The sequence below is a fragment of the Aquarana catesbeiana genome, linkage group LG09 (assembly GCF_042186555.1).
Source record: "Aquarana catesbeiana isolate 2022-GZ linkage group LG09, ASM4218655v1, whole genome shotgun sequence".
NCBI lineage: Eukaryota > Metazoa > Chordata > Amphibia > Anura > Ranidae > Aquarana > Aquarana catesbeiana.
Genome location: NC_133332.1, coordinates 290,996,651 through 291,023,960, shown reverse-complemented (window position 1 = coordinate 291,023,960; position 27,310 = coordinate 290,996,651). Strand labels below are relative to the sequence as shown.

Here is a 27,310-nt window from a genome sequence, read left to right as displayed (position 1 = left end):
AAACCTGACAGAGGTCCTAACTCTTCCACACTTTATCCAAGACTAGACAAAGGCCCCTTTCACATGGGGTGGAATCCACTTTACTCAGCAGGGGATCTGTTTCCTGCTGATCAGAGCAAAGCAGGCAGGTGACAGGTCCATGTCTGCTCAGTTTATGCAGAGCGGACACGGCCACAGTCCGCTCTATTCTATGGGTGGCCAGGTGTAAATGGACTGATTTACACCTGACTGCCCTCCGATCTGATCTGCCTAGAGGGAGGGGAAAGAATCCCCTTCCATTTTTTTTTTTCTTTAAAGCAGACCGTATCGGATTGGAGGTAGGAGGGTGTAAATGGACACAAGTTGTTTAACGTCCGCCGGCCAATAGGGTTACATGAACCATCCGATCAGGTCAAACTGACAGGAGGACCTGATTGGGTTGCCTTTGTGAAAGGGGCCACAGAGTTTTGGTTGGAGTTGGGCTTTAACTGGGTGAACTGAAAGAGTTAATGTACAATAAACAAAAAATTAGATCTTTCTGCACAACCTTATTCTGAAATATTTTTTTTTTGTTTTATTTAAACAAAATTAATGTGAATAGAGATTCCAACACCCTGAAACAGATTAATGACATGGGGCAGAGAGGAGGGCTGGGAGGCAAAGAGAGAATTAATGGTAAGGATAAAGGATGCAGGTGTGCAGAGACACAACATATAATGGAGCAGAAAGGAAAGAAAGAAAAAGCCCCAAAGTCACATGTTGAGGTATTTGGAAGAAACTTGCCTTCTTGGAATTTGTAGGTGGAATATGACAACAAAAAAAAAACAAAAGCATAAAACAAAACAGACATTCACATGAAAAAAAAATATACCCAATAGACCTTTCTAAACATAGAACATGGTATTCTCAGTACAGTACAGCCTAGATTACAATATATAATATAGAACACGACAGGTAACATAATTCTCTTTAGCTCCAAATTTACACATAGAAACTAAAATCTCTACAGAATTTACTCCAAAGCCAGTTGGGTTTTAAAAGCAACATTAATTCTCTTTTAACAAAGCAAAGAGAAATGTGATGGACATGGGGAAGAAAATCCGGGACTGGGATCAGGATGCATTTAAATTAAAATGTGATTTTTTTTTTTTCTATTTCTGGTGTGAAAAAAAGCAAGCAGGCAGCAAAATGCACAGGCAACAGCAGCAATCGGCCAAAAAAACAAAAAACATACAGCTCTGAAAAAGCAATTTATACAACCAAGCAGTGAAAAAATGAAAATCTACAAAGATATCTATGAATAAAAATTACTTTGGTACAAATTTCATCAGTACGCAAGCCTACAAAAATATTCCCTTAAAATATATAAACAGATTAATTTAAATAATTTTTTTTCTTAATTTATCTTCTATTTTATTATTTTTTTTTTTTTACCCCTTCATGCCTGAATCTCTTTAGTCGCACACTGCAGGGTTTAGATTACCAGGATACAACAAGTTTAAAAGTCAAGGACGATAGTGCTTTAAACATTCCTTTGTTTCTTGCCAATTAAAAGTTGTTTAGAATTCTTTTTTTTTGTTCTGGATAGTTGAGCTATTACTCAGCAGACAAATGTTTTTTTTTTTTTTTTTTTATATAAATTCAATTAAATGTAAACTTAATTTTCAAGATCTACAAAATGACAGAATGGGGCCTAGCTGGCATGCCCCTAGAAAACAAAAAATGTCAGTGCGAATATGATGGTAAGTAAACATTTGCAGTGCTAGTCTCTCTAGAAAAGACATATTCCTGTAATATAGCATATTCCAAGAGATCAGACAGTTCCTACATACATTTTCCAGAAAATGTCTCTCAGGGGTGAAGGGGGCTGTACATAAGGAAGCAACCATAGCTTCCTCCTATTAAAATAAAATACAAGCCAGGTGTCCTCCCACCAATGTGTGTGGGAAGTCATCAGCACCTTTAGAAACTTTTAAATAGCTTTACAAAAAATAAAACAAGCTTCAATGCACCAGAGATTTTCACAGTGGGGGGAGGGGAATAGCACCGGTCGCCTTTTTTCTCACGTTGTTGTATCAGTCACGCCTCTGTGTAAGTACAGCTTTGGTTTTCTTGTTCCTTCACAGGAAAGATGAGGGGTGGGGGGAGAAGCTACTCTTAATCTCATTAAATAATATATTACTTTTACATATTTTTTATATTGCACTTCACAATGCTTTCTGCCTTGGTTACCCAAAATTCTTCTCTGTTACCAGCTCCCCGGCAGAAAGGGAGGATAATGACAGACTGAAGACTGTTTGTTTTTGGCTTGTTGCATGTAATCGCTCAAGCACGTGACTGGTGGACCGCATTATCTTTCCTTTTTTCTTTGGCTAACACGCTTTTCCTGTGGGTGTTAGCTAGTCTGGAGAATGATTATTCAGTTTCCTGTCCCTGAAGATTCCTTTGATATGGGGAGTGGGGCTTGATGGGAACCCCCAAGTCTGAGATCCTCTGCAGCACAATGGATTGGGGTCCAGGATAACATGATTAGCTCTATTAATATTTGCGAGTCACTCGGCAGCCCTTATCCATTCAGGATAACAGGTCATTTAGGGTTCAAGACTGTTGGTTTAAAAGTCAGGTGGATACAGGAACCAGAATAAGAGTTCACAAGAAGCAGACACTCCCCACTTCTAAGTGAAGGTTCTTCCCAGGTTTGGATAGAGGGAGGTTTAATACGTCAATGATCGGTAACTGAGTTGGGTCTTGGGTCCGAAACGTGAAGATCGTTTGATGCCAATGCCCGTCTTGTAACTGCAAAGAAAAATATTTTTTGCATGTCATTAAAATAATTATAGTGTTCATTTTGTAAAGACTTGGTTTTCTGTAGGAAATGGGCATTAGCCTTCATCTTTTAGCCATACCAAGAACAATATCAGCAGCTTAAGACAAGTTTACTTCGCAAGACAAGATCTCTCTGCCCTTGTACATAGCAGAAGTAGACAATGCGGCAGCCATATACCTAGTCAGACTGGGCAAAGTCCCAAATCCTAATTTGCAAACTCCTCTCTTTTGTCAATGACTTGGAAAAATACAGAAGCCTTTAACTAAACATGACAGCCAAGCATTGGTATTTTTAGAAAGAGAAGTCAGCAATGCCAGCCTCCATAATTTCTCACTAAAAGTTACCCTTACCGTGTCTGTAAAGGATCATGTTTTATTTTCTAAAAATAACAAACATGTTATACTTACCTGCTCTGTGCAATGGTATTGCACAGAGCAGCCCCAATCCCCCTCTTCTTGTGTCCCCTGCCGCTTGCTATGGGGGCACTTGTACATGCTCACTGTTGAGCCTGCTCTGTGTGTCCATTGACACACAGAGGCTCAGCTCCTTCCTCACTGGTTGTGATTAACAATGATGAGGGAGAGAGTCTCTGGTCTCATGCACAGGGCTGAGTCGAGACTCAGGTATGTATACAGTGAGAGAAAAAAGTATTTGACCCCCTGCTGATTTTGTACGTTTAAGTGATAAGGATGGACCCACGCCGTGGAGAAAAATAAAATTGTAAATAAATTGGAAATAAATTATAAAATAAATATAAAATGTACATATACGTGTGCGTTTACACACTCACCCACATGTACATATGTAATAGGGCTGCCGCTGTAGTGTGGGGTAAATACCCCAAAAAATGACAACAGAAAAAATATATGCTCAGCGCTGCACCTCTCAATCATAAATGTGCATACACTCACATCAAATATGTGTCATATGACAACATGTGTAACAAAGTGCCCATATAGTGCAAAAAAAGGGCATACAATAAAGTTCAAAAATTCAAAAAATTACAAAACAAGGTGCAAACAATAATGTTCATCAAGTGTGAGGTGCGGGGCTGGTGACACGTTGATGTAATCTTGGTGACTTCCTGTGCTCCTGGATCCCCACTCACCAGATAAAGATGAAAAATATGCCTGTGTATATCAAGATGGTGTCTCCTGTCCAGCAGATATGAAGGTAGGTTGTGCCTCAGAGAATGGAATCTCCTCTCCTTCACCACTTGATTGTGCACATTTGAAAGATTTTGATGTAAGTGTAATGATTTCAAACCTTTTAATAAACCTTACAGTATTACACTATATGCCCTCTTCTCTTCACTTGTCCAAACTTTACTACTCTGATCGTCTTTGACTAATTAAAGTATGTAGGATCTACAATCAAGTGGTGAAGGAGAGGAGATTCCATTCTCTGGGGCACAACCTACCTACATATCTGCTGGACAGGAGACACCATCTTGATATACACAGGCGTATTTTTCATCTTTATCTGGTGAGTGGGGATCCAGGAGGGGAGCACAGGAAGTCACCAAGATTACATCAACGTGTCACCAGCCCTGCACCTCACACGTGATGAACTTTATTGTTTGCACCTTATTTTGTTATTTTTTGTTATTTTTTGAATTTTTGAACTTTATTGTATGCCCTTTTTTGCACTATATTGGCATTTTGTTACACATGTTGTCATATGACACATATTTGATGTAAGTGTATGCACATTTATGATTGAGAGAGGCAGTGCTGGGCATATATTTTTTCTGTTGTGATTTTGTACGTTTTGCCCACTGACAAATGATCAGTCTATAATTTTAAAGGTAGGTTTATTTTAACAGTGAGAGACAGAATAACAACAAAAATATCCAGAAAAACGCATTTCAAAAAAGTTATAAATTGATTTGCATTTTTATGGGTGAAATAAGTATTTGACCCCTTTGCACAACATGACTTAGTGGCAAAACCCTTGTTGGCAATCACAGAGGTCAGACGTTTCTTGTAGTTGGCCACCAGGTTTGCACACATCTCAGGAGGGATTTTGTCCCACTCCTCTTTGCAGATCCTCTCCTAGTCATTAAGGTTTCAAAGCCTCCGCATATTTTCTATAGGATTAGGGTCTGGCTAGGCCACTCCAGGACCTTAATGTGCTTTTTCTTGAGCCACTCCTTTGTTGCCTTGGCCATGTGTTTTTGGTCATTGTCATGCTGGAATACCCATCCACGACCTATTTTCAATACCTTGGCTGAGGGAAGGAGGTTCTCACCCAAGATTTGAGGGTATATGGCCCCATCCATCGTCCCTTTGATGAGGTGAAGTCATCCTGTCCCTTTAGCAGAAAAACACCCCCAAAGCATAATGTTTCCCACCTCCATGTTTGATGGTGGGGATGGTGTTCTTGGGGTCATAGGCAGCATTCCTCCTCCAAACACGGTGAGTTGATGGCAAAGAGCTTGATTTTAATCTCATCTGACCACAACACCTTCACCCAGTTCTCCTCTGAATCATTCAGATGTTCATTATCAAACTTCAGACGGGTCTGTATATGTGCATTCTTGAGCAGGGGGACCCTGTGGGCACTGCAGGCTTTCAGTCCTTTGCGGCGTAGTGTGTTATCACAGTACGAGATTCTCCCGTGTAGTTCTGGGCTAATTCCTCACTGTTCTCCTGACCAATGAAACTCCATGAGGTGAGATCTTGCACAGCACCCCAGATCGAGGGAGATTGACAGTCATTTATAATCACACACATAGGTTGGACTTGATGGACCTGTGTCTTTTTTCAACCTCACCTACTATGGAACTATTTTGAGTTTCTATCATTTGCGAATAATCGCACCAACTGTTGTCACCCTCTCACCAAACTGCTTGACTATGGTCTTGTAGCCCATTCCAGCCTTGTGTAGGTCTACAATCTTTTCCCTGGCATCCTTGGGCAGCTCTTTGGTCTTGGCCATGGTGAAGCGATTGGAATCCTAATGATTGCTTCTGTGGACACGTGTCTTTTATAAAGGTAACAAGCACCTACTTTTAAGCGAGTGCTCCTAATTTCAGCTCGCTACCTATATAGAAGACACCTGGGAGCCAAAAATCTTGCTGATTTTTAGAGGATCAAATACTTATTTCACTCATTAAAATGCAAATCAATTTATAACTTTTTTGAAATGCATTTTTCTGGATTTTTTGTTCTTATTCTGCCTCTCTATGTTCTGGATTTTTTTGTTCTTATTCTGCCTCTCAATGTTAAAATAAACCTACCATAAAAAATATAGACTGATCATTTCTTTGTCAGTGGGCAAACATACAAAATCAGCAGGGGATCAAATACTTTTTCCCCCTCACTGTAAGGGGAGCTGCATGTATAGAATGCATTAAAGCTGATTTCCAAATCTCCTGCCACTCTAAATCCGTTGACCAAGCTGGTCCAAACAAACTATTTCCTTCACCAAGTGTTGCAGTTTCTCCAAGCACTATACAAAACTGCATGTAACTTCAACTACATACAGTACACAGTGCTGGGTTCCAGCTGTGAGACAAGACTTCCCTTCTCACACTCGGCACAAAATATAAGTCGGTCTGAGTGGCGCTCAGCCATTCATAGGGCGCTTTGTATTCTGTGAATAAATACAAGGCTTCTTCTGATTGGCTGAGTCAGAGAGCGCGACACCATCAGCCCATCCTTCTGACTCAGGCAGAGAAAAACGTTGTATTCCTTCACAGAATACAAAGCTGCCTACGGTTGGCTGAGCGTTGCTCAGACTGACTCATATTTTGTGCCGGGTAGGAAAACAGAGAGTCTGTCTCACAGCCAGAACCCAGCACTGTGTACTGTATGTAGCTGAAAGTACATGTAGTACATACAGTACTTGGAGCCAGTGCAGCATGGAGGAATGAAGGAAATATTTTGTTTGGACCAGCTTGGTGCAAACAAACTATTTAAAGTGATAGGAAACATGGACACAGCCAGAACCCAGCACTGTGTACTGTATGTAGCTGAAAGTACATGTAGTACATACAGTACTTGGAGCCAGTGCAGCATAGAGGAATGAAGGAAATATTTTGTTTGGACCAGCTTGGTGCAAACAAACTATTTGAAGTGATAGGAAACATGGACATCAGCTTAAGGGTAAAAAAAATCTGTCTTTACATACAACCACTTTAAAGTCTGTTAGTAGCAGATCTATGTACTTGTGAGATAAGCCTTAAAGGGATTCTGTCATGTTAGAAATATTAAAGATGCTATTGCTCTTTTGTAAAGATATTTAAAATACGAGGCTTGCATCCTAATTTATTAACTGCATTGTAGTATCCTAACATAAGCATTAAGCTAGTGATGTAAAGAACTCTTGACCTAAATGCTTGTTTTGGGTCAGTGACACTCTAGGCAGTAAAACCAGGTTAAGGAAGCACATGGATTAATCAGTTTTTTTCATCCAACCCACTGGTTGAACGAAAAAAACCTGACTCTATTTCCACATCTACACACTCAATGTGGATGAGGGAATCTTCCCTGCTGGGCTATTGTATTGTGACAGCGGGGAGTCTTCCACACCATCAGAATACACTGATCAGTGCTGATTGAGCAGAGAAAATCTGACAGGGTGGTTGTACAGAAGTTGATTGGTAGATCGGCTTTTGTACAACCACAGTGCCCACACCAGTCCCTGCTGAATCGGCTGAATTTCGATCCATGTATGGCTAGCTTAAGGATGTCAGAAACCCTTAAAATCAACATAGACAACGGAGCTCCTATAATTGTTATGTTGACATTACGCTAGATTACGTACATCTAGTTAATTACGCTTGTTTTTTTTTTCTGATCCCATACTCTAAGCGGTGTCTTTATACCTGTTCAGCTTTCAAACCTTACCCACTGTTTTAGCAATAGCAATGCTCTGTAGGAAACCATAACAACTACAAACAAAGCTCTAAATAGGACTTTACTGATTCTTAAGTAACCAACAATAAACCCTCTGAATGTTTCCATGTTTTATAACAGGTGCAGTAAAGTCTGAACTTCCTGACTTGTAACCACACCTGTATCTATAGATTCTTCAGATTGTTTCATGTCATCCATTATTTTTTACTATTATTGAGATATATATATGTTTTCAAATAAGAACAAATCATGACTGCCTCCACCCAACATAAAAATAAATAGACTGAAGCTAGTTAAAAAAAAAAGTTCTGTGAGTTCTGTGTCATTTATATCAGGAGCATGTTGTCTGACGGCAAAGAGCCAGTGTATGTGCTCTGCGTCATATGATTCAAATCTGTACCATTCTGTTAATTGAAACAGATCAAATTTTTCCTTGTATTGATAATAAGACAAAGGAAAAAGCCTAATTTGCATGTTTGCAAAGAAAGTATAAAATATATCTGTAAAGAAAAAATGAAAGGTCATTTGCGCTTAGCTCTACCTGAGAGATAAACCTGAACAGCACAGACCACATCCAGACAATGGAGGAAAATCGATTGCCTAGAAACAGGACAGAGAGATGGTAACAATGTCCTTTTTAGGATGAAAGGAAAAAAACCATCTTGGAAAGAAAAGAAACCCAGGGTCTCAAAACAACCCTGTCCCTGTGTAATACAAGAAAGGTTATTTATAGGTTAAAGCCACCAACTCAAACTCTCCTCTCAAAAGTGATTGCAAGAAAGACAATCTTACAAGGATAGACGGGGCATATTCCTAATAGGTTCAATGGGCAATCTGAGGAAAGGACAAAACCAAGTTGAGCACTAGTCACATACAGGGGTAAAAATGTGAGCGACACCCTTTACTAAAAAGAGAGAGAGGCATGTGCTTTTGCAAAATTACTGCTAAGGCCAAGATCTGGCCCTTGAATACACTCAAGTTCAAACATCTCGTCCAGACCAGACTGGAGAAAAACACATGATTCATCCCAAAAGAAAATTTTCATGAAATTTGTCAATTGTGACATTGTCACACACCAAGAGAAATATGCTTTCCAAGTGCAATGGTAGACTTGTGAGATGCACGTTTCCTAGCTTTCAAGAGGGTGGGAATTACTTAATCTTATAGACCCCTTACCATAGGACCTGGGCATGAACAACCAAGCCATTAAAGTCAATGGTGGCATGGAGAGTCTGTCAGGAGCCTCTGAAAACCATGTCATTTTGGTCTGGTTTGGTGCAATAAGGCCCACCAGAATGTGCCCCATCCTGATCCTACAGAGAAGTTGAGGAAGGAGCTTCAGAGGTAGAAAACTGTAGATCGGGCTGAACTGATCCACAGTCCCCAAAGCATCTGCTGTGAAGGATCATAGATCTTTGGATCTGGAGACAATCCTCTTTGTTTATTGTTGAATCTGGAAGGTTCACATCTGGTGTCCCCCACTTGAGACAAAGGTATTTGATCACCTCTGGGTGAAGAAACCACCTTCCGGAGTCCAGCCATTGATCACAGAGGAAGAACACCTGCTAGTTATTGAAGCCTGGGAAGTACATGGCAGAAATGTGAAGTTCTGTGCAAGCCAGAGTCAGATCAGCTTAACCCTGAGCTGAGAATTCTGGTACCGGTTGATGTAAGCCACTGCCATGGGATTGTCTCTTCATTTACAAAGTATGCAAATAAGGATCAGGTAAAATCCTTCACATCCTTGGCTGAATCAGAGACAGACTCTGAAGGAAAGGATGTTGAAACGCACATGCCTGCCTTTTGAATGAGTTATCATGTTTGTAAATTTGTCTATAAACACAGACATAGTAGCTGGGAACTCTTCCCTAGACAATACTGAGGAAGGGTTAGCCCCCAAAGGTGTTAAGAAGCACTCAGAGGAGTGCTGTGACTCAGGAAGGCGTCAGTGATCTGGGCTATCGGTATTCGGTCCCCTAGGAAGATTCCTCGGTGAAGCTAGTGGATCGCAAGCTGACAAGACCCAAATAACTACACCATATGCACTTATGATTTGTAATACTATAGCATGCAGGTGAGGAATTGCCTGCAAGGGTACCTACAAGCCGCTCTTGGTGCAGAAAAGTTTAATGCCAGTCTGTGGCTCTATCACTGGAGGCGGCAAGTATAGCACAGGCATATGGCGGGGCGTGGAATCTAGTCAAATGGCATGCATGTGTACAGTGAGGCAGCCTTTAAGGAGACTTACTTGGGTGCAGTAATTACTATGGATTTGTGAAGATGCTCTAGAAATCCACAGCGGTGCTAGTTAAAAAAAAAAATGGTGCCACTCACACTTCCCATGGCTGGTGACCAGTGTTCCTGGCAATAATCCTTTGAGGGGGAACCAGCCAAGAGTAAAAACACCATTAAGGCTCCCTGTACAAATGGCAAAGTCCTGGCTCACTGCAACTGAAGTTCTGAAACTGCCCTGCAGTACCACACAGGAATGCTGAAAAAGGAAGGCAGAATCTAGGGGACATGCCCCATCCTATGTAGTCTTTGACCTGCCGGTGGGCACACAGCTGCAACCATGAGCTGGGTATTTTGTTTCTTTTTACAACTGGCAATCGGCTGTCTAATTAAAAGTGGTCTGGGCAGCTATAAAGCCATTTTTAAGGTACCAAGAAGGGCCATCGCCTCCCATAGTGGTTCCCTGGCTCTCCTACTCATGTGGGGAGCCCGGGACAAAGGTAAATGGCCAGAATTACTTCACACAGAGGAGATGGAGAAACATCTGTTCCCGCATCTACTCTGTAACAAATGAAGCCTGAAACAACAAGTATTATGTCACGTCTGGTTTCAGAGCTGCCATTTCTGGTTGTTGCAGCCAGGGAAGCAGTTAAGCAAGCATGATCTGTGCTTAGTTAGCTGCTTTGGAGGGTAGGGGAGATATCGGGGATCTAAAAGACCCCTGGTCTTGACGTCTTCATAAAGAGGATCTGTCACTGCCCAAAGCTATCAAAAGGAAACCATTTTAAAAAGTGCAAAAAAAAAAAAACCCTTATACATACACACAAATGCAAAGGATGCAGTTGGTTCCACATGCGTATGTAAACAGCTATTGCTCCTCAGTCAGAGTGAGAGCAATAACTTTAAGGCCATTATTCATGAATAACTCTAAACGAATAACCTGTCAAGTCTTTTAAAGCATCGCCTATGAAAAATTTAGGTATCATAGTTTGTCGTCATTTCTCTGGTGCTTGTAATTTTGAGTCTTGACATCACGTTACTTGATTTACCATCATCTTTTATATCTTACTATACATAAGTCTGGCATTATGCTTTTTCCTGAAAATTTGCTTTAGATAAATGGCTACACAAATATTGTGTGACATAAAAAAATTGCAAAGGCCAGTTCCAGGGCCTCAGCTTTCAGCACACAACTGATGTTTGGGGCTTCCAGGTCTTTTTCTAGCAACAAATGCCAATTGTGTGTGAAAAAGTAAAATATTGCCCTGGACAGCAAGTGGTTAAGGAAAGGTGAAAACGTTTTTGTAGTTTTTGACATAATTGGTGATAGATTAAAACCCCTGTTGGGTTTTTACTGCGATCCAGGGCTTCATTAGGGAGATTTTTCCTCATTAATATCATGGCGGCCATGATTTCACCTGACGAGGGGAAATCTGCAACAGGGACATCTACCACACTACTTAAAATTAAAAAAAAATGCTGCCTGTTTCGCTATAAATCTAAGAAAAAAAAATGCTGCCTGTGTCTCTTTAAATCTAAAAAAAAAATTAAAAACCACAACATAAAAAAATATTATACCATATTACTGCTAAAAAGCCATTACTACTATACTATATACTATTTAAGATGCACCAGAAGCTCAATATCATACTCCTATAGTTTCCGCTGTCAATAGGAAAACTCTATATTGCGCAGAATGATGACAAATCTTCTCTCACATTTTAACCATAGATTTGATGGGTTATGTAACACTATATAGAAATAATCCCCCTTTCCCATTTAAAATGTTGACTGCACAATCCACAGATCCTACGAATAGGAAATAATTGGAAAACTATATCAAGGTAAATACATTTCTCTATAGTGGTGTTGTGCATCTGAAAATAAAGAATTTTAAAGCTGACCTACAGGCAAGCAGCTAAATAGACAGATATATGTGGTAGCTATTTTACCTGCCAAGGATCTGCATTTATTTCTGAGACTTGCATAGAGACACAGCACAGTCCTGTCTGGGAGGGCAGGAGACATGCTGCATTTTCTCTGCTGCAAGTTAAGTAACCTACCTGTGACTGGACAGCAGAAGGAGACTCATCTCTTTGTTTCTCCTCCTATCAGCATACCACTTGTTAGCAAATGGGAACTGCTGTGGCTGATTCCTTATTTCTGATTCTCCCTCCCACAGTCTGAGCTTGTACTGTATCTCTTACAGAGTGTAAGAAGTGAATACCAGGTTAAATGTAGGTATTTACACGGCTTGCATTGAAAAAATAAATTAAATACGAAGCTGCATTACTGGGTGTCCTCCATATCTGCCCAGAGTTTGGCTTTATAGGTAACTTCTAGTGGAGAAAGGCTACCATTATTCCGAAAATTTCACTCATCTGATTGTCTGTACTTTGAAACACTGACCTGTAAAAGCTATTGGATAGAGCGGGGAATAGTCAGACATCCGTTCTTATTGTTGTCCATGTCCCAGCTAAGCAGATTCTATTTGTACTGCTGACCATTGCCCCTTGAACAGTAAGTGCCAGACAATGAAACATGTTTGAGTTGTCACCAGAACGAGAAGTGAGGAGAAATGTACCAATGAAGGTAATTGTTTCAATGGCAACTGTCTAAAATAGAAATTACCCTTGCTTTACAGGAATTTCCTCTCATTCCCTGTTTGTTCTCAAGGACAGGAAGTAAAGGGAAATACTCCCAACAGGACACAGACAGCAAAAAAAAAATTATCTAATAGAAGATGTATCCTTCTCTACTTCATTCAAAACCCATGTAAAAAAGGGCATAAGTTACCAGTTTGGGGATAAACAGATTGCAACAGTATTTTGAGGGCCAAGAATATTTCCCAATTGAGCAGGAATCTACTTTCCATTGATTCATATAAGGCATCCTTTTCATCTATTGCAACTACAATAGCTAGAGATTGTCTGCAGTTTTGAATAAATGGAACTGCCTTTTCTAAATACCTGTGCACCAGGGACGTGCCATGAACATAAAAACAAAAAAAAGATTGTATTTTAGGGTCATAGTTCAGTGAAATTTGGGACGTACGTAGATGAAGTCCTACCTACCCCACCACTGGTCAACATTTGGGGCTCCTATCATCTATGGTTCCAAAGATACAAGGCTCCTTGCGCAGCCTGTCAGAAGCAGCCAGTTTAAATACAAGCTGGCACACTCTGTTTGCAGCAGGCAGGAGGAGCTCACAGTGCCTCTCCTCACTTCTTGTCGGAGGCACTGAGCTCAATGGACAGCTTGGAGTCTTGGACCAATGGTAAAGTACCCTTGGCCCAAGCTGTCTAATAAAAATGCTGCAGTGGAGGCACACCTCTCACTGCAGTGTGATAGAAGGGCATGTCTCTAAAAGACAAATGCTCCCTTCCAGCCCAGCCCAAGGAAATGGCATGGGTTTATGGGTATAAGATTTACCAGTAATCCCATGTTTTTCTAACACAGGAGAATGAGAATCTGCTGCTGCTGAAAAGGTACAACCAAAATCACATAATTACTATGCTATAGGTTAGAAGATAATAATGTATTATTGATCTATTTACTGTGAAATTATTGGTTTGAAGTTATAACTTCAAACTTCAGTAATTTGTCTATTAAGCCACCTGCTTGAGTACAGTTTTTGAAAATATAGTAAATTACCTTAAAAATAATATAGAATAATTATTTGTATATTACTTTCTTATGGTAATTAACCCCTTGCCTTCCAGGCCAATTCTGACACGTCTCTCCTACATGTAAAAATCATATTTTTTTTTGCTAAATGACTCAGAACCCCCAAACATTATGTATATTGTTTTAGCAGACACCCTAGGGAATAAAATGGTGGTCATTGCAACTTTTTATGTTACACGGTATTTGCGCCTCAATTTTTCAAAACGCGTTTTTTTTTTAAAACTGTTTCATGAATAAAAAAAAAAACAAAAAAAACCCAACACTATGGTTAGCCCGATTATTTTTTTTGTATACTATGAAAGATGATGTTACGGTGAGCAAATAGATACCTAACATGTCATGCTTTAAAATTGCTCACACTTGTGGAATGGCGCCAAACTTCAGTACTTAAAAATCTCCATAGGCGACGCTTTACCTCCTTTCCAGGTTACATGTTTAGAGTTACGGAGAAGGTCTAGTGTTAGAATTATTGTTCTCGCACTAATGTTTACAGTGTATGTAACCTGTGTGTATCTGGCTCTGATACTAGCTAGTGCCTCACCAGCCACTGACCTCCCTGCATGTCCCTGCTGTGCATAATGGATTAAAGTGGTCCGTTGATGTTACACTGTACTTTAGTGCAGAACCCCTCCTTAGAAGAACAGCTATGTTCCCAACAGCTCTAAAGACTGTAGGCAGCCTTGATCCATTCGATATTTGCATTCAAATACCGGCTGATTGTTCTGTTATGTGGTATTAAGTATTTATCCATAAGGATTATAGCACAATTTGAAATCTTACCCTGCAGTCATCCAGCGTGACCTCTGGCTGAAACTGGCCTCCCGCCTCAAATATCTGTCCATTCCAAGCCTTGAAGCGCAAGGGTTTAGGGGAGACTTTGTCTGAGGCGATTCCCCACACAGGGACGTTAAGGCAGTGGATAGTTATGTGCTGTACTGCTTCTGAATTCAGGAGGTGAAGAAAATTCATTTGAACTCGGCCAACATCGAAAACCAACTGTAGAAAGACACAACTGTTACTCTAGGTCCATTATGTGTAAATTTGGTAAATGTATAACTGATGTGGAAGATAGAATCACGTTGTTACAGTTATCAGGAGCTTCATAAATATTGGTATGTCTTGCCTCAACTTCATCCTTTGAGCACTTCTGCATGCATCCACCAGCAACTTTTAGTTATAGTTCATCATTAAATTCTGCTCATTTAATGTAACATTAGCATTTTGAGATGTGGAGACTGGTCACCTGAGCCGACTAGTTGTACACTGGGTGACTGGTCTCTTCAATATCCCCCCCCCCCAAAGCACTGTATGGCACACCAATGCCATGGGAGGCAAATGCCAAGGATAATTGTAAGAGCAAATCCAGTGTTGAACATAGATTATTAACAGAACAGTAGGGCAGTAAGGGAAAGAGGAGTATGCGCAGCTGGGTGGGGGCAGCACATTTTATGTGAACCAGTGAGGTACCTCGAGGCACTGTCTTGGAACCAATTCTATTTAATTTATTCATAAATTATATAGAGGTCGGTATAAATAGCTTAATCTCAGTTTTTGCAGACGCAAAAATAAGCAGGGCAATAACTTCACATCAGGATATAGAAATTTTACAGGAAGACCTGAATAAAATAATGGACTGGGCAACTACATGGCAGATGAGGTTTAATGTTGAAAAATGTAAAGTGATGCACTTGGGGGATAAAAATATAAATGCAATCTACTCAGTTGGGGGAGAACCTCTGGGAAAATCACAGATGGAGAAAGATTTGCGGGTCCTGGTAAAAGCAGACTGGGCAATAGCAGGCAATGTCAAGCTGCCGCAAGCAAAGCTGATAGACTATTAGCTTGCATAAAAAAGGGAATTTGCTCCAGGGATAAAACTATAATCCTGCACTTTTAAAAAATCTGGTTCGGCTGCGTCTAGAGTATTCCGTCCAGTTCTGGTCACCAATCCTCAAGAAGAACGTGCTGAAGCTGGAGAGAGTCCAGAGAAGGGAAACTAACTTAGATATAGTATAGATATACAAATATCTCAAAGGTGATCCCAGCATAGGAAGAAAACTTTTCAGTTTCAGGGAGTGTAAGAGGACACGGGGCCACACAATGAGATTGGAGGCGAAGTGGTTTAACCTAACTTGCTGACCAGGTTGGCTCTCTTGCGCAAATCTCCGTAGCTGTCCGGTGGCCGCTTTAAGCGGTATAGGGGGTGAACACCCATGGCCACCCGCCTCCTATGTCCGCCAGCCACCAGCGATCGCTCCTCGGAGAGCCAGAACCGGGATCTGTCAATGTAAACCAACAGATCTCCGTTCTGTCAGGGAATTAGAGAGAGATCTGCTGTTCCTAGTGATCAGGAACAGTGATCTCTCTCTAGTCCCTGTCAGTACACTCCCACCACAGTTAGAAACAACTCCCTAGGGAGCACCTAACCCCTTGATCGCCCCCTAGTGTTAACCCCTTCCCTGCCAGTGACATTTACACAGTATTCAGTGGCTATTTTTGAACTCTGATTGCTGTATAAATGTCAGTGGTCCCAAAAAAGTGTCAAAAGTGTACGATCTATCCGCCGCAATCTTGCAGTTCTGCTAAAAATCGCTGATCACCGCCATTACTAGTAAAAATACAAATGGCATACATATGTCCCCTATTTTGTAGATGCTATAACTTTTCCGCAAACCAATCAATATACGCTTATTGCGATGTATTTTTTTAATTCTTATTTTTTTACCAAAAATATGTAGAAGAGTACAAATTGGCCTAAACTGATGAAGAAATTTTGTTTTTGGATATTTATTATAGCAAAAGTAAAAAATATTGTTTTCTTTTCAAAATTGTCGCTCTTTTTTTGTTTATAGCGCAAAAAATAAAAACCGCGGAGGTGATCAAATACCACCAAAAGAATGTTCTATTTGTGGGTAAAAAAAGGACGTCAATTTTGTTTGGGTACAGCATCGCACGACCGTTCAATTGTCAGTTAAAGTGACGCAGTGCCGTATCGCAAAATATGGCCTGGTCCTTAAGTGGTTAAACTGCCCAGGGGGTTCTTCACTGTCAGGGCGGTAAGGATGTGGAACTCTCTTCTACAACTGGTGGCATCAGCGGGGGTATTGATATTTTTAAAAGACTGTTGGACGTGCATCTTAGTGAACACAACATACAGGGATATGGGAAATGATTACAGACACTGACACACATACACCTTCACAGGTTGAACTGGATGGACTACTGTATATCATTTTTTTTCAGTCTTCATTTGACCTCTGGAAGATTTTACTTCCTTAATGACCAGGGCATTTTTTGCTATTCAGCACTGTACTACTTTAATCTCTTGCCCACCAGCTGCCACAGTTGTACTGCAGCAGGTTGGCTCGGCCTACGCAAATCGCCGTCATTGTACGTCGGCCGTGTACACCGTGATCTGTGGGCGCGCATGCCCATTCGCTAGCCGGGGAGCCAACCAGCGGGTCCGGTGGACTCTAGGTCTGCTGGCCACCTGCGATCACTCCAGGGAGCAGCAGAATGGGGATCTGCCAGTGTAAACAAACAAATCCCCTTTCTGTCAGGGGAGTAGAGTGAGATTGTCTGTCTGTTCCTAGTGATTAGGAACAGCGATCTCTCTCCTCCTTCAGTTAGCCCAGCCCCCATACAGTTAGAAACACCTCCCAGGGAACACATTTAACCCCTGTATAAATGTCACTGGTCCGAAAAAAGTGTCAAACGTGTCCGATCTGTCTGCCGCAATGTCGCAGTCCCACTAAAAATCACAAATCACCAACATTACTAGTAAAAATAAATAAATAATGATAAAAATGCCATAAATATATCCCCTATTTTGTAGAGGCAATAAGTTTTCTCTCCTTTTTTGTTTATAACGCAAAAAATAAAAACCCCAGGGGTGATCAAATACCACCAAAAGAAAGCTCTATTTGTGGGGAAAAAAATTACATCAATTTCGTTTGGGTACAACGTCGCACGACCGCACAATTGTCAGTTAAAGCGATGCAGTGCCACATCGCAAAAAATGGCCTGGTCAGGAAGTGGGGAAATCCTTTTGGGGCTGAAGTGGTTAACTGGCAATTCCTCAGTCATGCCATACTGTATGCAAATTTATATAATTTTTTTTCACTCAAATACAGCTCTCTTTTGCTAAATAATTTTAAAAAATACCAAAAATTTTGAAAAAAAAATGTTTTTCTTAGTTTCTGTTATAAAATTTTGCAAAGAAATAATCTTTCTTCATAAATGTAGGCCAAAATGCATTCTGCTACATTTCTTTGGTAAAAATAACCAAAATCTGTGTATATTATTTTGTTTGGGTGAAAGTTATAGAGCAGTGGTTCTCAACTCCTGTCCTCAGGACCCACTAACAGGCCAGATTTTCTGTATTTTCTTGAAGAGATGTAGACTAGAATACTGAAATCACTGAGCAGCAAATGATATCACCTGTGATATATTTCAGTTTTTTGCAAACCTGGCCTGTTAGTGGATCCTGGGGACAGGGGTTGAGAACCACCCTTATAGAGTCTACAAACTATGGTGTGTGTATGTGTGTGTGTGTTAGTGTGTGTGTGTGTGTGTGTTTATATATATATATATATATATATATATATATATATATATATATATATATATATATATATATATATACACACAATTTGAAAACTGATCAGTCATTATGTACTGACAGATTATGTCATTTCTTGAGGCCTTAAAATACCAGGTACAAATATCCCCCTTTTTAAAAGTAGCTAGAGTGAGGTATTTAGTAAGCAGCATGGTGATGTTTTTGGACTTGTAATTGTGTCACAATATTTTGGAAAATGAAGAAATTAAATAAAGTGTGTTGTGTTTTTTTTTTTTTTTTTTTTTTTTTTTTTTACATACCGTCACCGGTGTAGTACAGCGTCATCATATTACTGGGGTGTTGGTGATTAGGGATACTGACTGGTGACAGTATGTGAAGAAAAAAAATTATTAAAAATTTTAAACATTTTTTTTTTTATCCCTTTTTTTTAAGTTTTGGATAGAGTGGAGACAGATTAGAATGCATGTCAAATGTTATTGCTGTCTGTGTCCCCGTTAAGGATATCCACCTTCTCTATTTGTGTTCTTTACCATTATCATTGAAAGTGAAAGTAAAAGATAATCCCAAATTTTGGGCTGTCTCCAGAAAAGTAATAGAGGGGAAATCTTCCAATGTGGACACTAGTTTTGGTGACCTGGGGATCCCCAAGGAATTCCCTTAATTTGCAGGGATTTCCTCACACTTCCTGTTTGGCTATGGGACAGGAAGTGAAGGAAAATATCCCCAATAGGACACAGATTGTGAAAAAAAAATATGACAGGGGATATAACACTCCCTTGCTCTATCCAAAATTTAAAAAAAAAAGTTTTGCCTATAGTTCTACTTTAACTGTCATGAATGGTTTTCCATTCATGACAGCTTGCTTACTGTTGACATACTGTTAATCACATGGTACAGGGTGCTGTGATTGGCCCAGCTACCATGTGATAGCTGTGAACAAATCACAGCATCACAATGGTAGGCAAAACAGTCATGAATGAGTATTACACTTTGGCTCAGCTCTTCAGCGAATGCACAAAGTGAAAATCTAAAGCAGATAACTGCAAAACACTAAACAGACTACAGGTGACCTGATTCTCCATACAAGTTTTTGATCTCCCATCCAGTCTGCTTCTCAATCTTACCACTCTGTATTATTCACACTCTACTTCTCCTTGTCACAGTTACATTCTCTCTCCTTAACCACTTCAATACAGGGCACTTATACACCTTCCTGCCCAGACCAATTTTCAGCTTTCAGTGCTGTTGCAGTTTGAATGACAATTGCGCGGTCATCCAACACTGTACCCAAACTAAATTTTTATCATTTTGTTCCCACAAAATAGGATTTTTTATAACAGCTTACCTGTAAAATCCTTTTCTTTGGATGGACATCACGGGACACAAAGCCTCAGTAATAACTGATGGGATTTCCCAGAGCAATGCTATCTGAGGGGGGGGGGGAACCACAACCAAGTAGGGTACAATCAGACCTGAGGACCCTGTACCGCTGTCCGCAGCACACTACGCCCAAAGGCAATATCCTCATGCCTTCTTACATCCACCTGATAGAATCTGGTGAATGTATGGACTGAAGACCAGGTTGCGGCCTTGCAGATCTGAGCCATAGAGGCCCGGTGATGCACTGCCCAAGAAGCACCAATAGCCCTTGTGGAATGTGCCCTGATCTGAAACAGAGGAATCCTCTGTTTCAAACCGTAAGCTTGAATAATCAATTGTCGAATCCATTTGGAAATGGTAGCTTTTGACTCTGTCTGTCCTCTGCTGGGGCCCTCTGGCAGCACGAACAAAACATCCGTTTTGCGAATCTGAGCAGTTGCTTCCAGATAGGCCTTAACTGCTCTTACTACATCCAAAGAATGTAGTGATCTTTCTTCCGGAGAACAGTGATCTGGGAAAAAGGAAGGCAGAACAGTGTCTTGGTTTAGATGAAACCACCTTCGGTAAAAAACTAGGATGAGGGCGCAGTACCACTCTATCCTTGTGTACAATCAAATAAGGCTCTTTACAGGAAAGAGCTGCTAATTTTGATACTCTTCTAGCAGAAGAGATGGCTACCAGAAAAATGAACTTCCTTGTCAGCAAGACCAAAGGAATCTGACGTATTGGTTCAAAGGGCTGCTCCTGTAAAACAGACAGAACCAAGTTCAAGTCCCAGGGGTTTAGGGGCGCCTTAACCGGAGGATTAAGACGCATTACCCCCTGCATAAAGTTTCGGACCAAAGAATGCGAAGCAAGTGGCCGTTGAAATAATACTGATAAGGCTGAGACCTGGCCCTTGATGGTACTCAAGGCCAGCTTCATCTCTAATCCCAATTGTAGAAAATCAAGAATTCTACCTATCACATATTTTCTGGGATGCCAACCCCTGGATTCACACCAGGATACATAAGCTTTCCAGACTCTATGATAAATCATTCTGGAAGCTGGCTTCCTTGCATTAATCAAGGTAGATAGCACAGGACCTGAAAGCCCACGACTCTTCAGAACGTGGGTCTCAATAGCCAAACCGTCAAATTTAGCATTTGTAAGGCAGGATGGAACACTGGACCTTGAGATAACGGGTCTGGGCGTACCAGTAGTGTCCACGGGGAACCCACCGTCATCCTTACTATTTCCGCATACCACGTCCTTCTGGGCCAAGCGGGGGCCACCAGAAGTACTGACTTCCTTTCCTGCCTGATCCTGCGAAGGAGTCGTGGCAGTAGCAGAATAGGCGGGAATGCATTAATCAGTGAGAACCGATGCCACGGAATAACCAACGCATCCGTCCTGCATGCAAGAGGATCTTTTGTCCTTGCCACAAATCTGTCTATCTTCTTGTTGAATCGGGATGCAAAGAGATCTACATTTGGAACCCCCCATCTTTGGCATATGGTCCAAAAGACGTCGGGATGCAGAGACCATTCCCCTGGAAGTAACTGCTGGCGACTTAAATAGTCCGCCTGCCAGTTCTCTATCCCTGGAATGAAAACTGCCGATATGCATGGCACATGCTTCTCTGCCCAGACTAAGATCTGGTTCACCTCTTTTTGAGCAGCTCAGCTCCTGGTGCCTCCCTGATGATTGACATAAGCCACTGCTGCGGCATTGTCAGACTGGATCCTGATCGGGCAACCCTGTAGCCTGATAGTCCAGGCCTTTAGGGCTAGATATACCGCATGGATCTCCAGAATGTTGATGGGTAAGGTCCTCTCGGTTTTGGACCATACCCCTTGAACTGCAGACTGTTCCAGAACTGCTCCCCAACCCGACAGACTGGCATCTGTTGTTACCGCCGTCCAGGTAACCGGCAGAAAGGATTTCCCCTTCTGCAGGTTTTTGGGTATGAGCCACCAATTGAGGCTCTGACGCACCACAAGAGACAGGTGCATCGGAAAGTCTAATGCCTGAACCTTCTTGTTCCAGGCCGACAGAATACTGTGTTGCAGTAGTCTTGAATGGAACTGAGCATAGGGAACTGCTTCGAATGAAGACACCATCTTTCCTAGCAGCCTCATACAAAGGCAGACAGAAGGACAGTTCTTGGTCCTGACTGCCAGAATCAGCTCCCTTAAAGCAGTGATCTTTGCCTGAGGTAGAAATACTTTCTCCTGGCTTGTATCTATGATCAGACCCAAATTCTCCAGTCTTCTTACTGGTTTTAGGAAAGATTTTTCTAGGTTGAGGATCCAACCTAGGTGTTCCAGATACTTGACTGTGGTCCTCAAGTTCCGTTTCAAGGAGGCTACCGACCGGTCTATCAGGAGCAGGTCGTCTAGGTATGCTATGACCGCTATACCCTGAGCCCTTAATCTGGCCAGAGGAGGAGCCAAGACCTTTGTGAACACTCGAGGTGCAGTGGCTATCCCAAAAGGCAGAGCCACAAACTGGAAATGGCGCCCTCCTATCTCAAAGCGCAGAAACTTCTGATGAGCAGGAAAAATGGGCACATGCAGATATGCATCTCTGATGTCTATCGATGCCAGAAATTCTCCTCCCTGCAGGGTGGAGACTACTGTCCGAATTGATTCCATGCGGAAGGATTGAATCCTTAGGAATCGGTTCAGATCCCTTAAATCCAGAATGGGTCTGACATCCCCATTTGGTTTTTGGACCGTAAAAAGGTTGGAATAGAAGCCCAATCCTTGTTCCTTCGCGGGAACCACCATAATGACCTCCTGCGACAAAAGTCGCTCTAACGCTAGAAGGAGCGACTGCTTTTTCTCTGGATCTCTGGGGACACTTGACCTGAGGAAACGAGGAGAGGGAACCATCTGCCCTGGAAATCCTCCTACCAGAGCCCTGAGAACTGTTGCAGTCTTCCCCCCTCTCAAGCGAGCGGGGGCGCCCCCTCATGCTGAGGTCTTAGTGTTTTGCCTAGTAGGCTTCTTCCCCCAGGACTTCTTTTGTCCCTGAGGTTGATTGTTGTCTCTGGACCCAGACGGAGGAGGCCGTCGAGACTGCCTGGAGGCTGAAGCCCCAGGTGCTGGTCCGTTTGAAAGAGGGACGCTTACTCTTCTTCTTAACAGGGAAGAGAGTGCTTTTCCCACAAGAGATTCTCTTGATATAGTTATCCAAGTCCTCTCCAAACAACCTTTCACCACGAAATGGAAACCCAGCCAGCAGCTTCTTACATGGTGCTTCGGCTGACCAATTTTTCAACCATAGGATTCTACGTATATGCACTAACCCCAGCGACAGACGAGAGGTTTGCATGATAGAATCTCTGATGGCGTCAACAACATAACATAAGGCCGCTGGAAGGTTAGCCAACCCCTGGGCCTGCTGTTCAGGTAAAACTTTGATGACCTGCTTAACATGGTCTCTTAAGTATTGACAGACTCCAATCGCTGCTACTGCAGGTTGAGCCACTGAACCTGCTAAGGAGAAAACATCCTTCAATAGGGATTCCATCTTTTTATCCACAGGATCCCTGAGCATCTGAGAATTGTCTACAGGACAAGTCATACTATTATTTACGGAGGAAATGGCAGCATCAATGGCCGGTATTCCCCACATCTTAATAAACTTTTCTTCCATAGGATAAAGTGTTGAAAACTTTTTCGGTGGAAAAAACGTTTATCTGGGTGATCCCAGAATAAAGGAGCTTTTCATGTAAATTATGAACAGGAAAAGCATGTGCTGTTTAAGGAGGTTTCAGTGACCCTAAAGAAGAAGAGGGTTCTTTAACTGATTCAGATATGGGCAACTTAAATGTGGAGTGGACCAATCCAGTAAGGATCTGCACTGAGACTTTCTCCTCTTGGGAAGCCACAGAGGGTCTCTCTCCACCTGATTCCTCCAAAGAGGAATCATCCGTCCCATCCTGATCCTCTGAAAGGGATTCCTCTCCTTTATCCCAGAGCTCCTCTGCCTGAGGGTCTTGGGGAACAGAGGAAGGCCTAGTGCGTTTTCTTCCACTGAGTGAAGATGTAATCATGGCCATTAATCTTTCCTCTAAACCAGGGGTCTCAAACTGGCGGCCCCCCAGCTGTTGCAAAACTACAAGTCCCATGAGGCATTGCAAGGCTGACAGTTACAAGCATGAATCCCACAAGCAGAGGCATGATGGGACTTGTAGTTTGGCAACAGCTGGAGGGCCGCCAGTTTGAGAACCCTGCTCTAAACCATTAATGGTTGAGGAAAAAACCTCCTGTGTAATGTATACAGGGGCTGAAGTGCCAGAAGCAGGTGTAGCCCCTGACCCCAACGGCTCTCCCTGGCTAGCCGTCCCTGGCCCCTCAGGGGGGGGGAGGATGCTGCAGACAGGGGGTCCTCAGAACCTGAACGAGATCCCCTAGAGTCTCTGGTTCTTGGGGTGTTTAAACCTCTTCTACCCATAGTGCAAAGCAACAAGGTGGAGGTATCACAAAATGAACACTGCTGAGCTGATGTAGTCTGGCATAAAAGCCTTGCTACCAAATGCCCAGTCTGGTGTTACTTTAGTAAATGCTGCCTAGGAGAATGCCTGTGTCCCTTACATGCGACCGTCAGCTCTGTGTCCCTCCAAAAGGCTTAGTGCACCTGCAATCAGTGCCTTTAATAGCCTGCAGCTGGCCCTGTGGGCGTCTGAGCATGCTGTGCTGATGCCCCGCAACCCCCTTCGTTTTTCGAAAACCACGCGCTTCCAGCGCGAGCCGACCCTCTGGAATCAGCATGGGGGGAAGAAGGAGAGAGGCCGGTAGAGATGGGGCCTGCACATGGCAAAATGGCGGCGGCAGTGGTGAAATTGCGGTATATAACCGCCTCACAACCCACCTGCGGCCTCCCCCTAGTCTGGGGGGAGATATCCCTAAGGAGAGCCCCCCATCCCATCCTACCTGAGCCGGCCGGAGGAGCTTGTGCAGCGTGGAAACACTGAGACCGACATCAGCATGAGAAGGTATGTGCTCTTGGCAGCCCCCGGTGGCGACAATAGGCATAGCATGCATTTACCTTAAAGGAGAAACCTACTAGAATAAAAAAATTCTGTGGAATCTCCCTTACCTTATCCAGCCGCAGGGTTCTGTTGCACAGACCCAATCTTCGCCTCTCATGGTGGGCTCCGTTTGAAAAAACCTTCAGAGACCGGGGCCCTCTACGAATAGGGGGATCCACAGTTCTGGCCTGTAAAGCACCCGGCCAGAAATAAGGATAGAAAACCATTTTCTGATATGTGGGGTCCAGCTCTCTAAAAAGAGAAGCGTTACAGGTAAAACCTCATTTCTTCGTACACGAGGCCCGGGTATCATCCAATTCGGCCTAGAAAAGACACTTTGGAATGGATCCGGTTCACCTGGCTTGCCCCAGTATAGGATAATCACTTTGGAGCTCAGCACAGGACATCTTTACACGTCCATCACCTAAGACACTGGCGTAAAAAAACTGAGGTATCCCTGCAAGGGGGAGGGATTATATAGGGGGTTGAACTTCCTGGTAGGGTGTGCCAGTGTCCAATCACCTAGTGATACCTATATAACCCATCAGTTATTACTGAGGCTCTGTGTCCCATGATGTTCGAGAAAGAAATAGAGCTTTCTTTTGGTGGGATTTGATCACCTCTGCAGTTTTTATTTCTTGCTAAACAAGTAAAAAAAGACCGAAAATTTTGAAAAAAATAAAAGTTTTGCTTTTGTTTCTGTTAAAAATTTTTTTGTAAATAAGTAAGTTTTCTCTTTCACTGATGGGCACTGATAAGGCGGCACTGATAAGGCGGCACCGATGAGGTGGCACCAATGAGCAGGCACTGATGGGTGGCACTGATATGCAGCACTGATGGGCATTGATAGGCGGTGGTGGCACTGGCAGTGGTAGGCATTGGGAGTGGGCACAGATTGGCAGCTGCCTGGGCATTGATTAGTATTTCCCTGGGGGTCTAGGGGGCATACCTGGTGGTCCAGTGTGGATGGCTTCCCTGGTGGTCCTGGGCGGGATCCGAGGGGGGGCTGTGCTGATAAACAATCAGTAGACCCCCCCTGTCAGGAAAGCAGCCGATCGGCTCTCCTCTACTCACATCTGTCAGACGCGAGTGAGGAAAAGCCAATCACCGGCTCTTCCTATTTACATCGTGATCAGCCGTGATTGGTCACGGCTGATCACGTGGTAAAGAGTCTCCGGCAGAGACTCTTTACCTAGATCAGTGTTGAGGGGTGTCAGACTGACACCCTGCAACATTGATCGCCGCGATGCGCGCCCCCGGGGGCGCGCAGCGGCTCAATATCTTGCGGACGTCATATGACGCCCAGTCAGGATATTGAAACCACTTTGCCACCGTCATTCTGCTATATGGCGGGCGGCAAGTGGTTAAACTCTCTCTTGCCCGCTCCACAGCTTATATACAGTATCTCACAAAAGTGAGTACACCCCTCACATTTTTGTAAATATTTTATTATATCTTTTCATGTGACAACACTGAAGAAATGACACTTTATTACAATGTAAAGTGGTGAGTGTACAGCTTGTATAACAGTGTAAATGTGCTGTCCCCTCAAAATAACTCAACACACAGCCATTGATGTCTAAACTGCTGGCAATAAAAGTGAGTACACCCCTAAGTGAAAATGTCTAAATTGCGCCCAATTAGCCATTTTCCCTCCCCGGTGTCATGTGACTCGTTAAGTGTTACAAGGTCTCAGGTGGGAATGGGGAGCAGGCATATTAAATCTGGTGTTATCGCTCTCACTCTCATATACTGGTCACTGGAAGTTCAACATGGCACCTCATGGCAAAGAACTCTCTGAGGATCTGAAAAAAAGAATTGTTGCCCTACATAAAGGTGGCCTAGGCTATAAGAAGATTGCTAAGACCCTGAAACTGAGCTGCAGCATGGTGGCCAAGACCATACAGCGGTTTAACAGTACAGGTTCCACTCAGAACAGGCCTCGCCATGGTCGAACAAAGAAGTTGAGTGCACATGCTCAGAGTCATATCCAGAAGTTGTCTTTGAGAAATAGACGTATGAGTGCTGCCAGCATTGCTGCAGATGTTGAAGTGGTGGGGGGGTCAGCCTGTCAGTGCTCAGACCATACCCCGCACACTGCATCAAATTGGTCTGCATGACTGTCGTCCCAGAAGGAAGCCTCTTCTAAAGTTGATGCACAAGAAAACCCACAAACAGTTTGCTGCAGACAAGCAGACTAAGAACATGGATTACTGGAATCATGCCCTGCGGTCTGATGAGACCAAGATAAACTTATTTGGTTCAGATGGTGTCAAGTGTGTGTCGTGGCCACCAGGTGAGGAGTACTAAGAAATGTGTGTCTTGCTTACAGTCAAGCATGGTGGTGGGAGTGTCATGGTCTGGGGCTGCATGAGTGCCGCCGGCACTGAGCAGCTACAGTTCATTGAGGGAACTATGAATGGCAATATGTACTGTGACATACTGAAGCAGAGCATGATCCCCCTCCCTTCGGAGACGGGGCTGCAGGGCAGTATTCCAACATGATAACGATCCCAAACACACCTCCAAAATGACCACTGCCTTACTAAAGAAGCTGAGGGTAAAGGTGATAGACTGGCCAAGCATGTCTCCAGACCTAAACCCTATTGAGCATCTGTGGGGCATCCTCAAACAGAAGGAGCGCAAGGTCTCTAACATCCACCAGCTTCATGATGTCATCATGGAGGAGTGGAAGAGGACTCCAGTGGTAACCTGTGAAGCTCTGGTGAACTCCATGCCCA

General features: G+C 42.7%; 1 protein-coding gene across 1 annotated transcript in view; it reads right to left on the bottom strand.

Moving 5' to 3' along the window:
• Positions 1 to 527: 527 nt before the first annotated feature.
• The window catches only part of COL27A1 (collagen type XXVII alpha 1 chain), a 656,744-nt gene continuing 629,961 nt past the window's right edge, over positions 528 to 27,310 (bottom strand). The window contains exons 60-61 of the mRNA XM_073600403.1: positions 14,368 to 14,583; positions 528 to 2,775 (exon numbers count right to left, since the gene is read on the bottom strand). Of these exons, the coding sequence (XP_073456504.1) occupies positions 2,629 to 2,775; positions 14,368 to 14,583 (363 nt within the window). The 3' untranslated portion in view covers positions 528 to 2,628. The remainder of the gene's footprint in view (positions 2,776 to 14,367; positions 14,584 to 27,310) is intronic.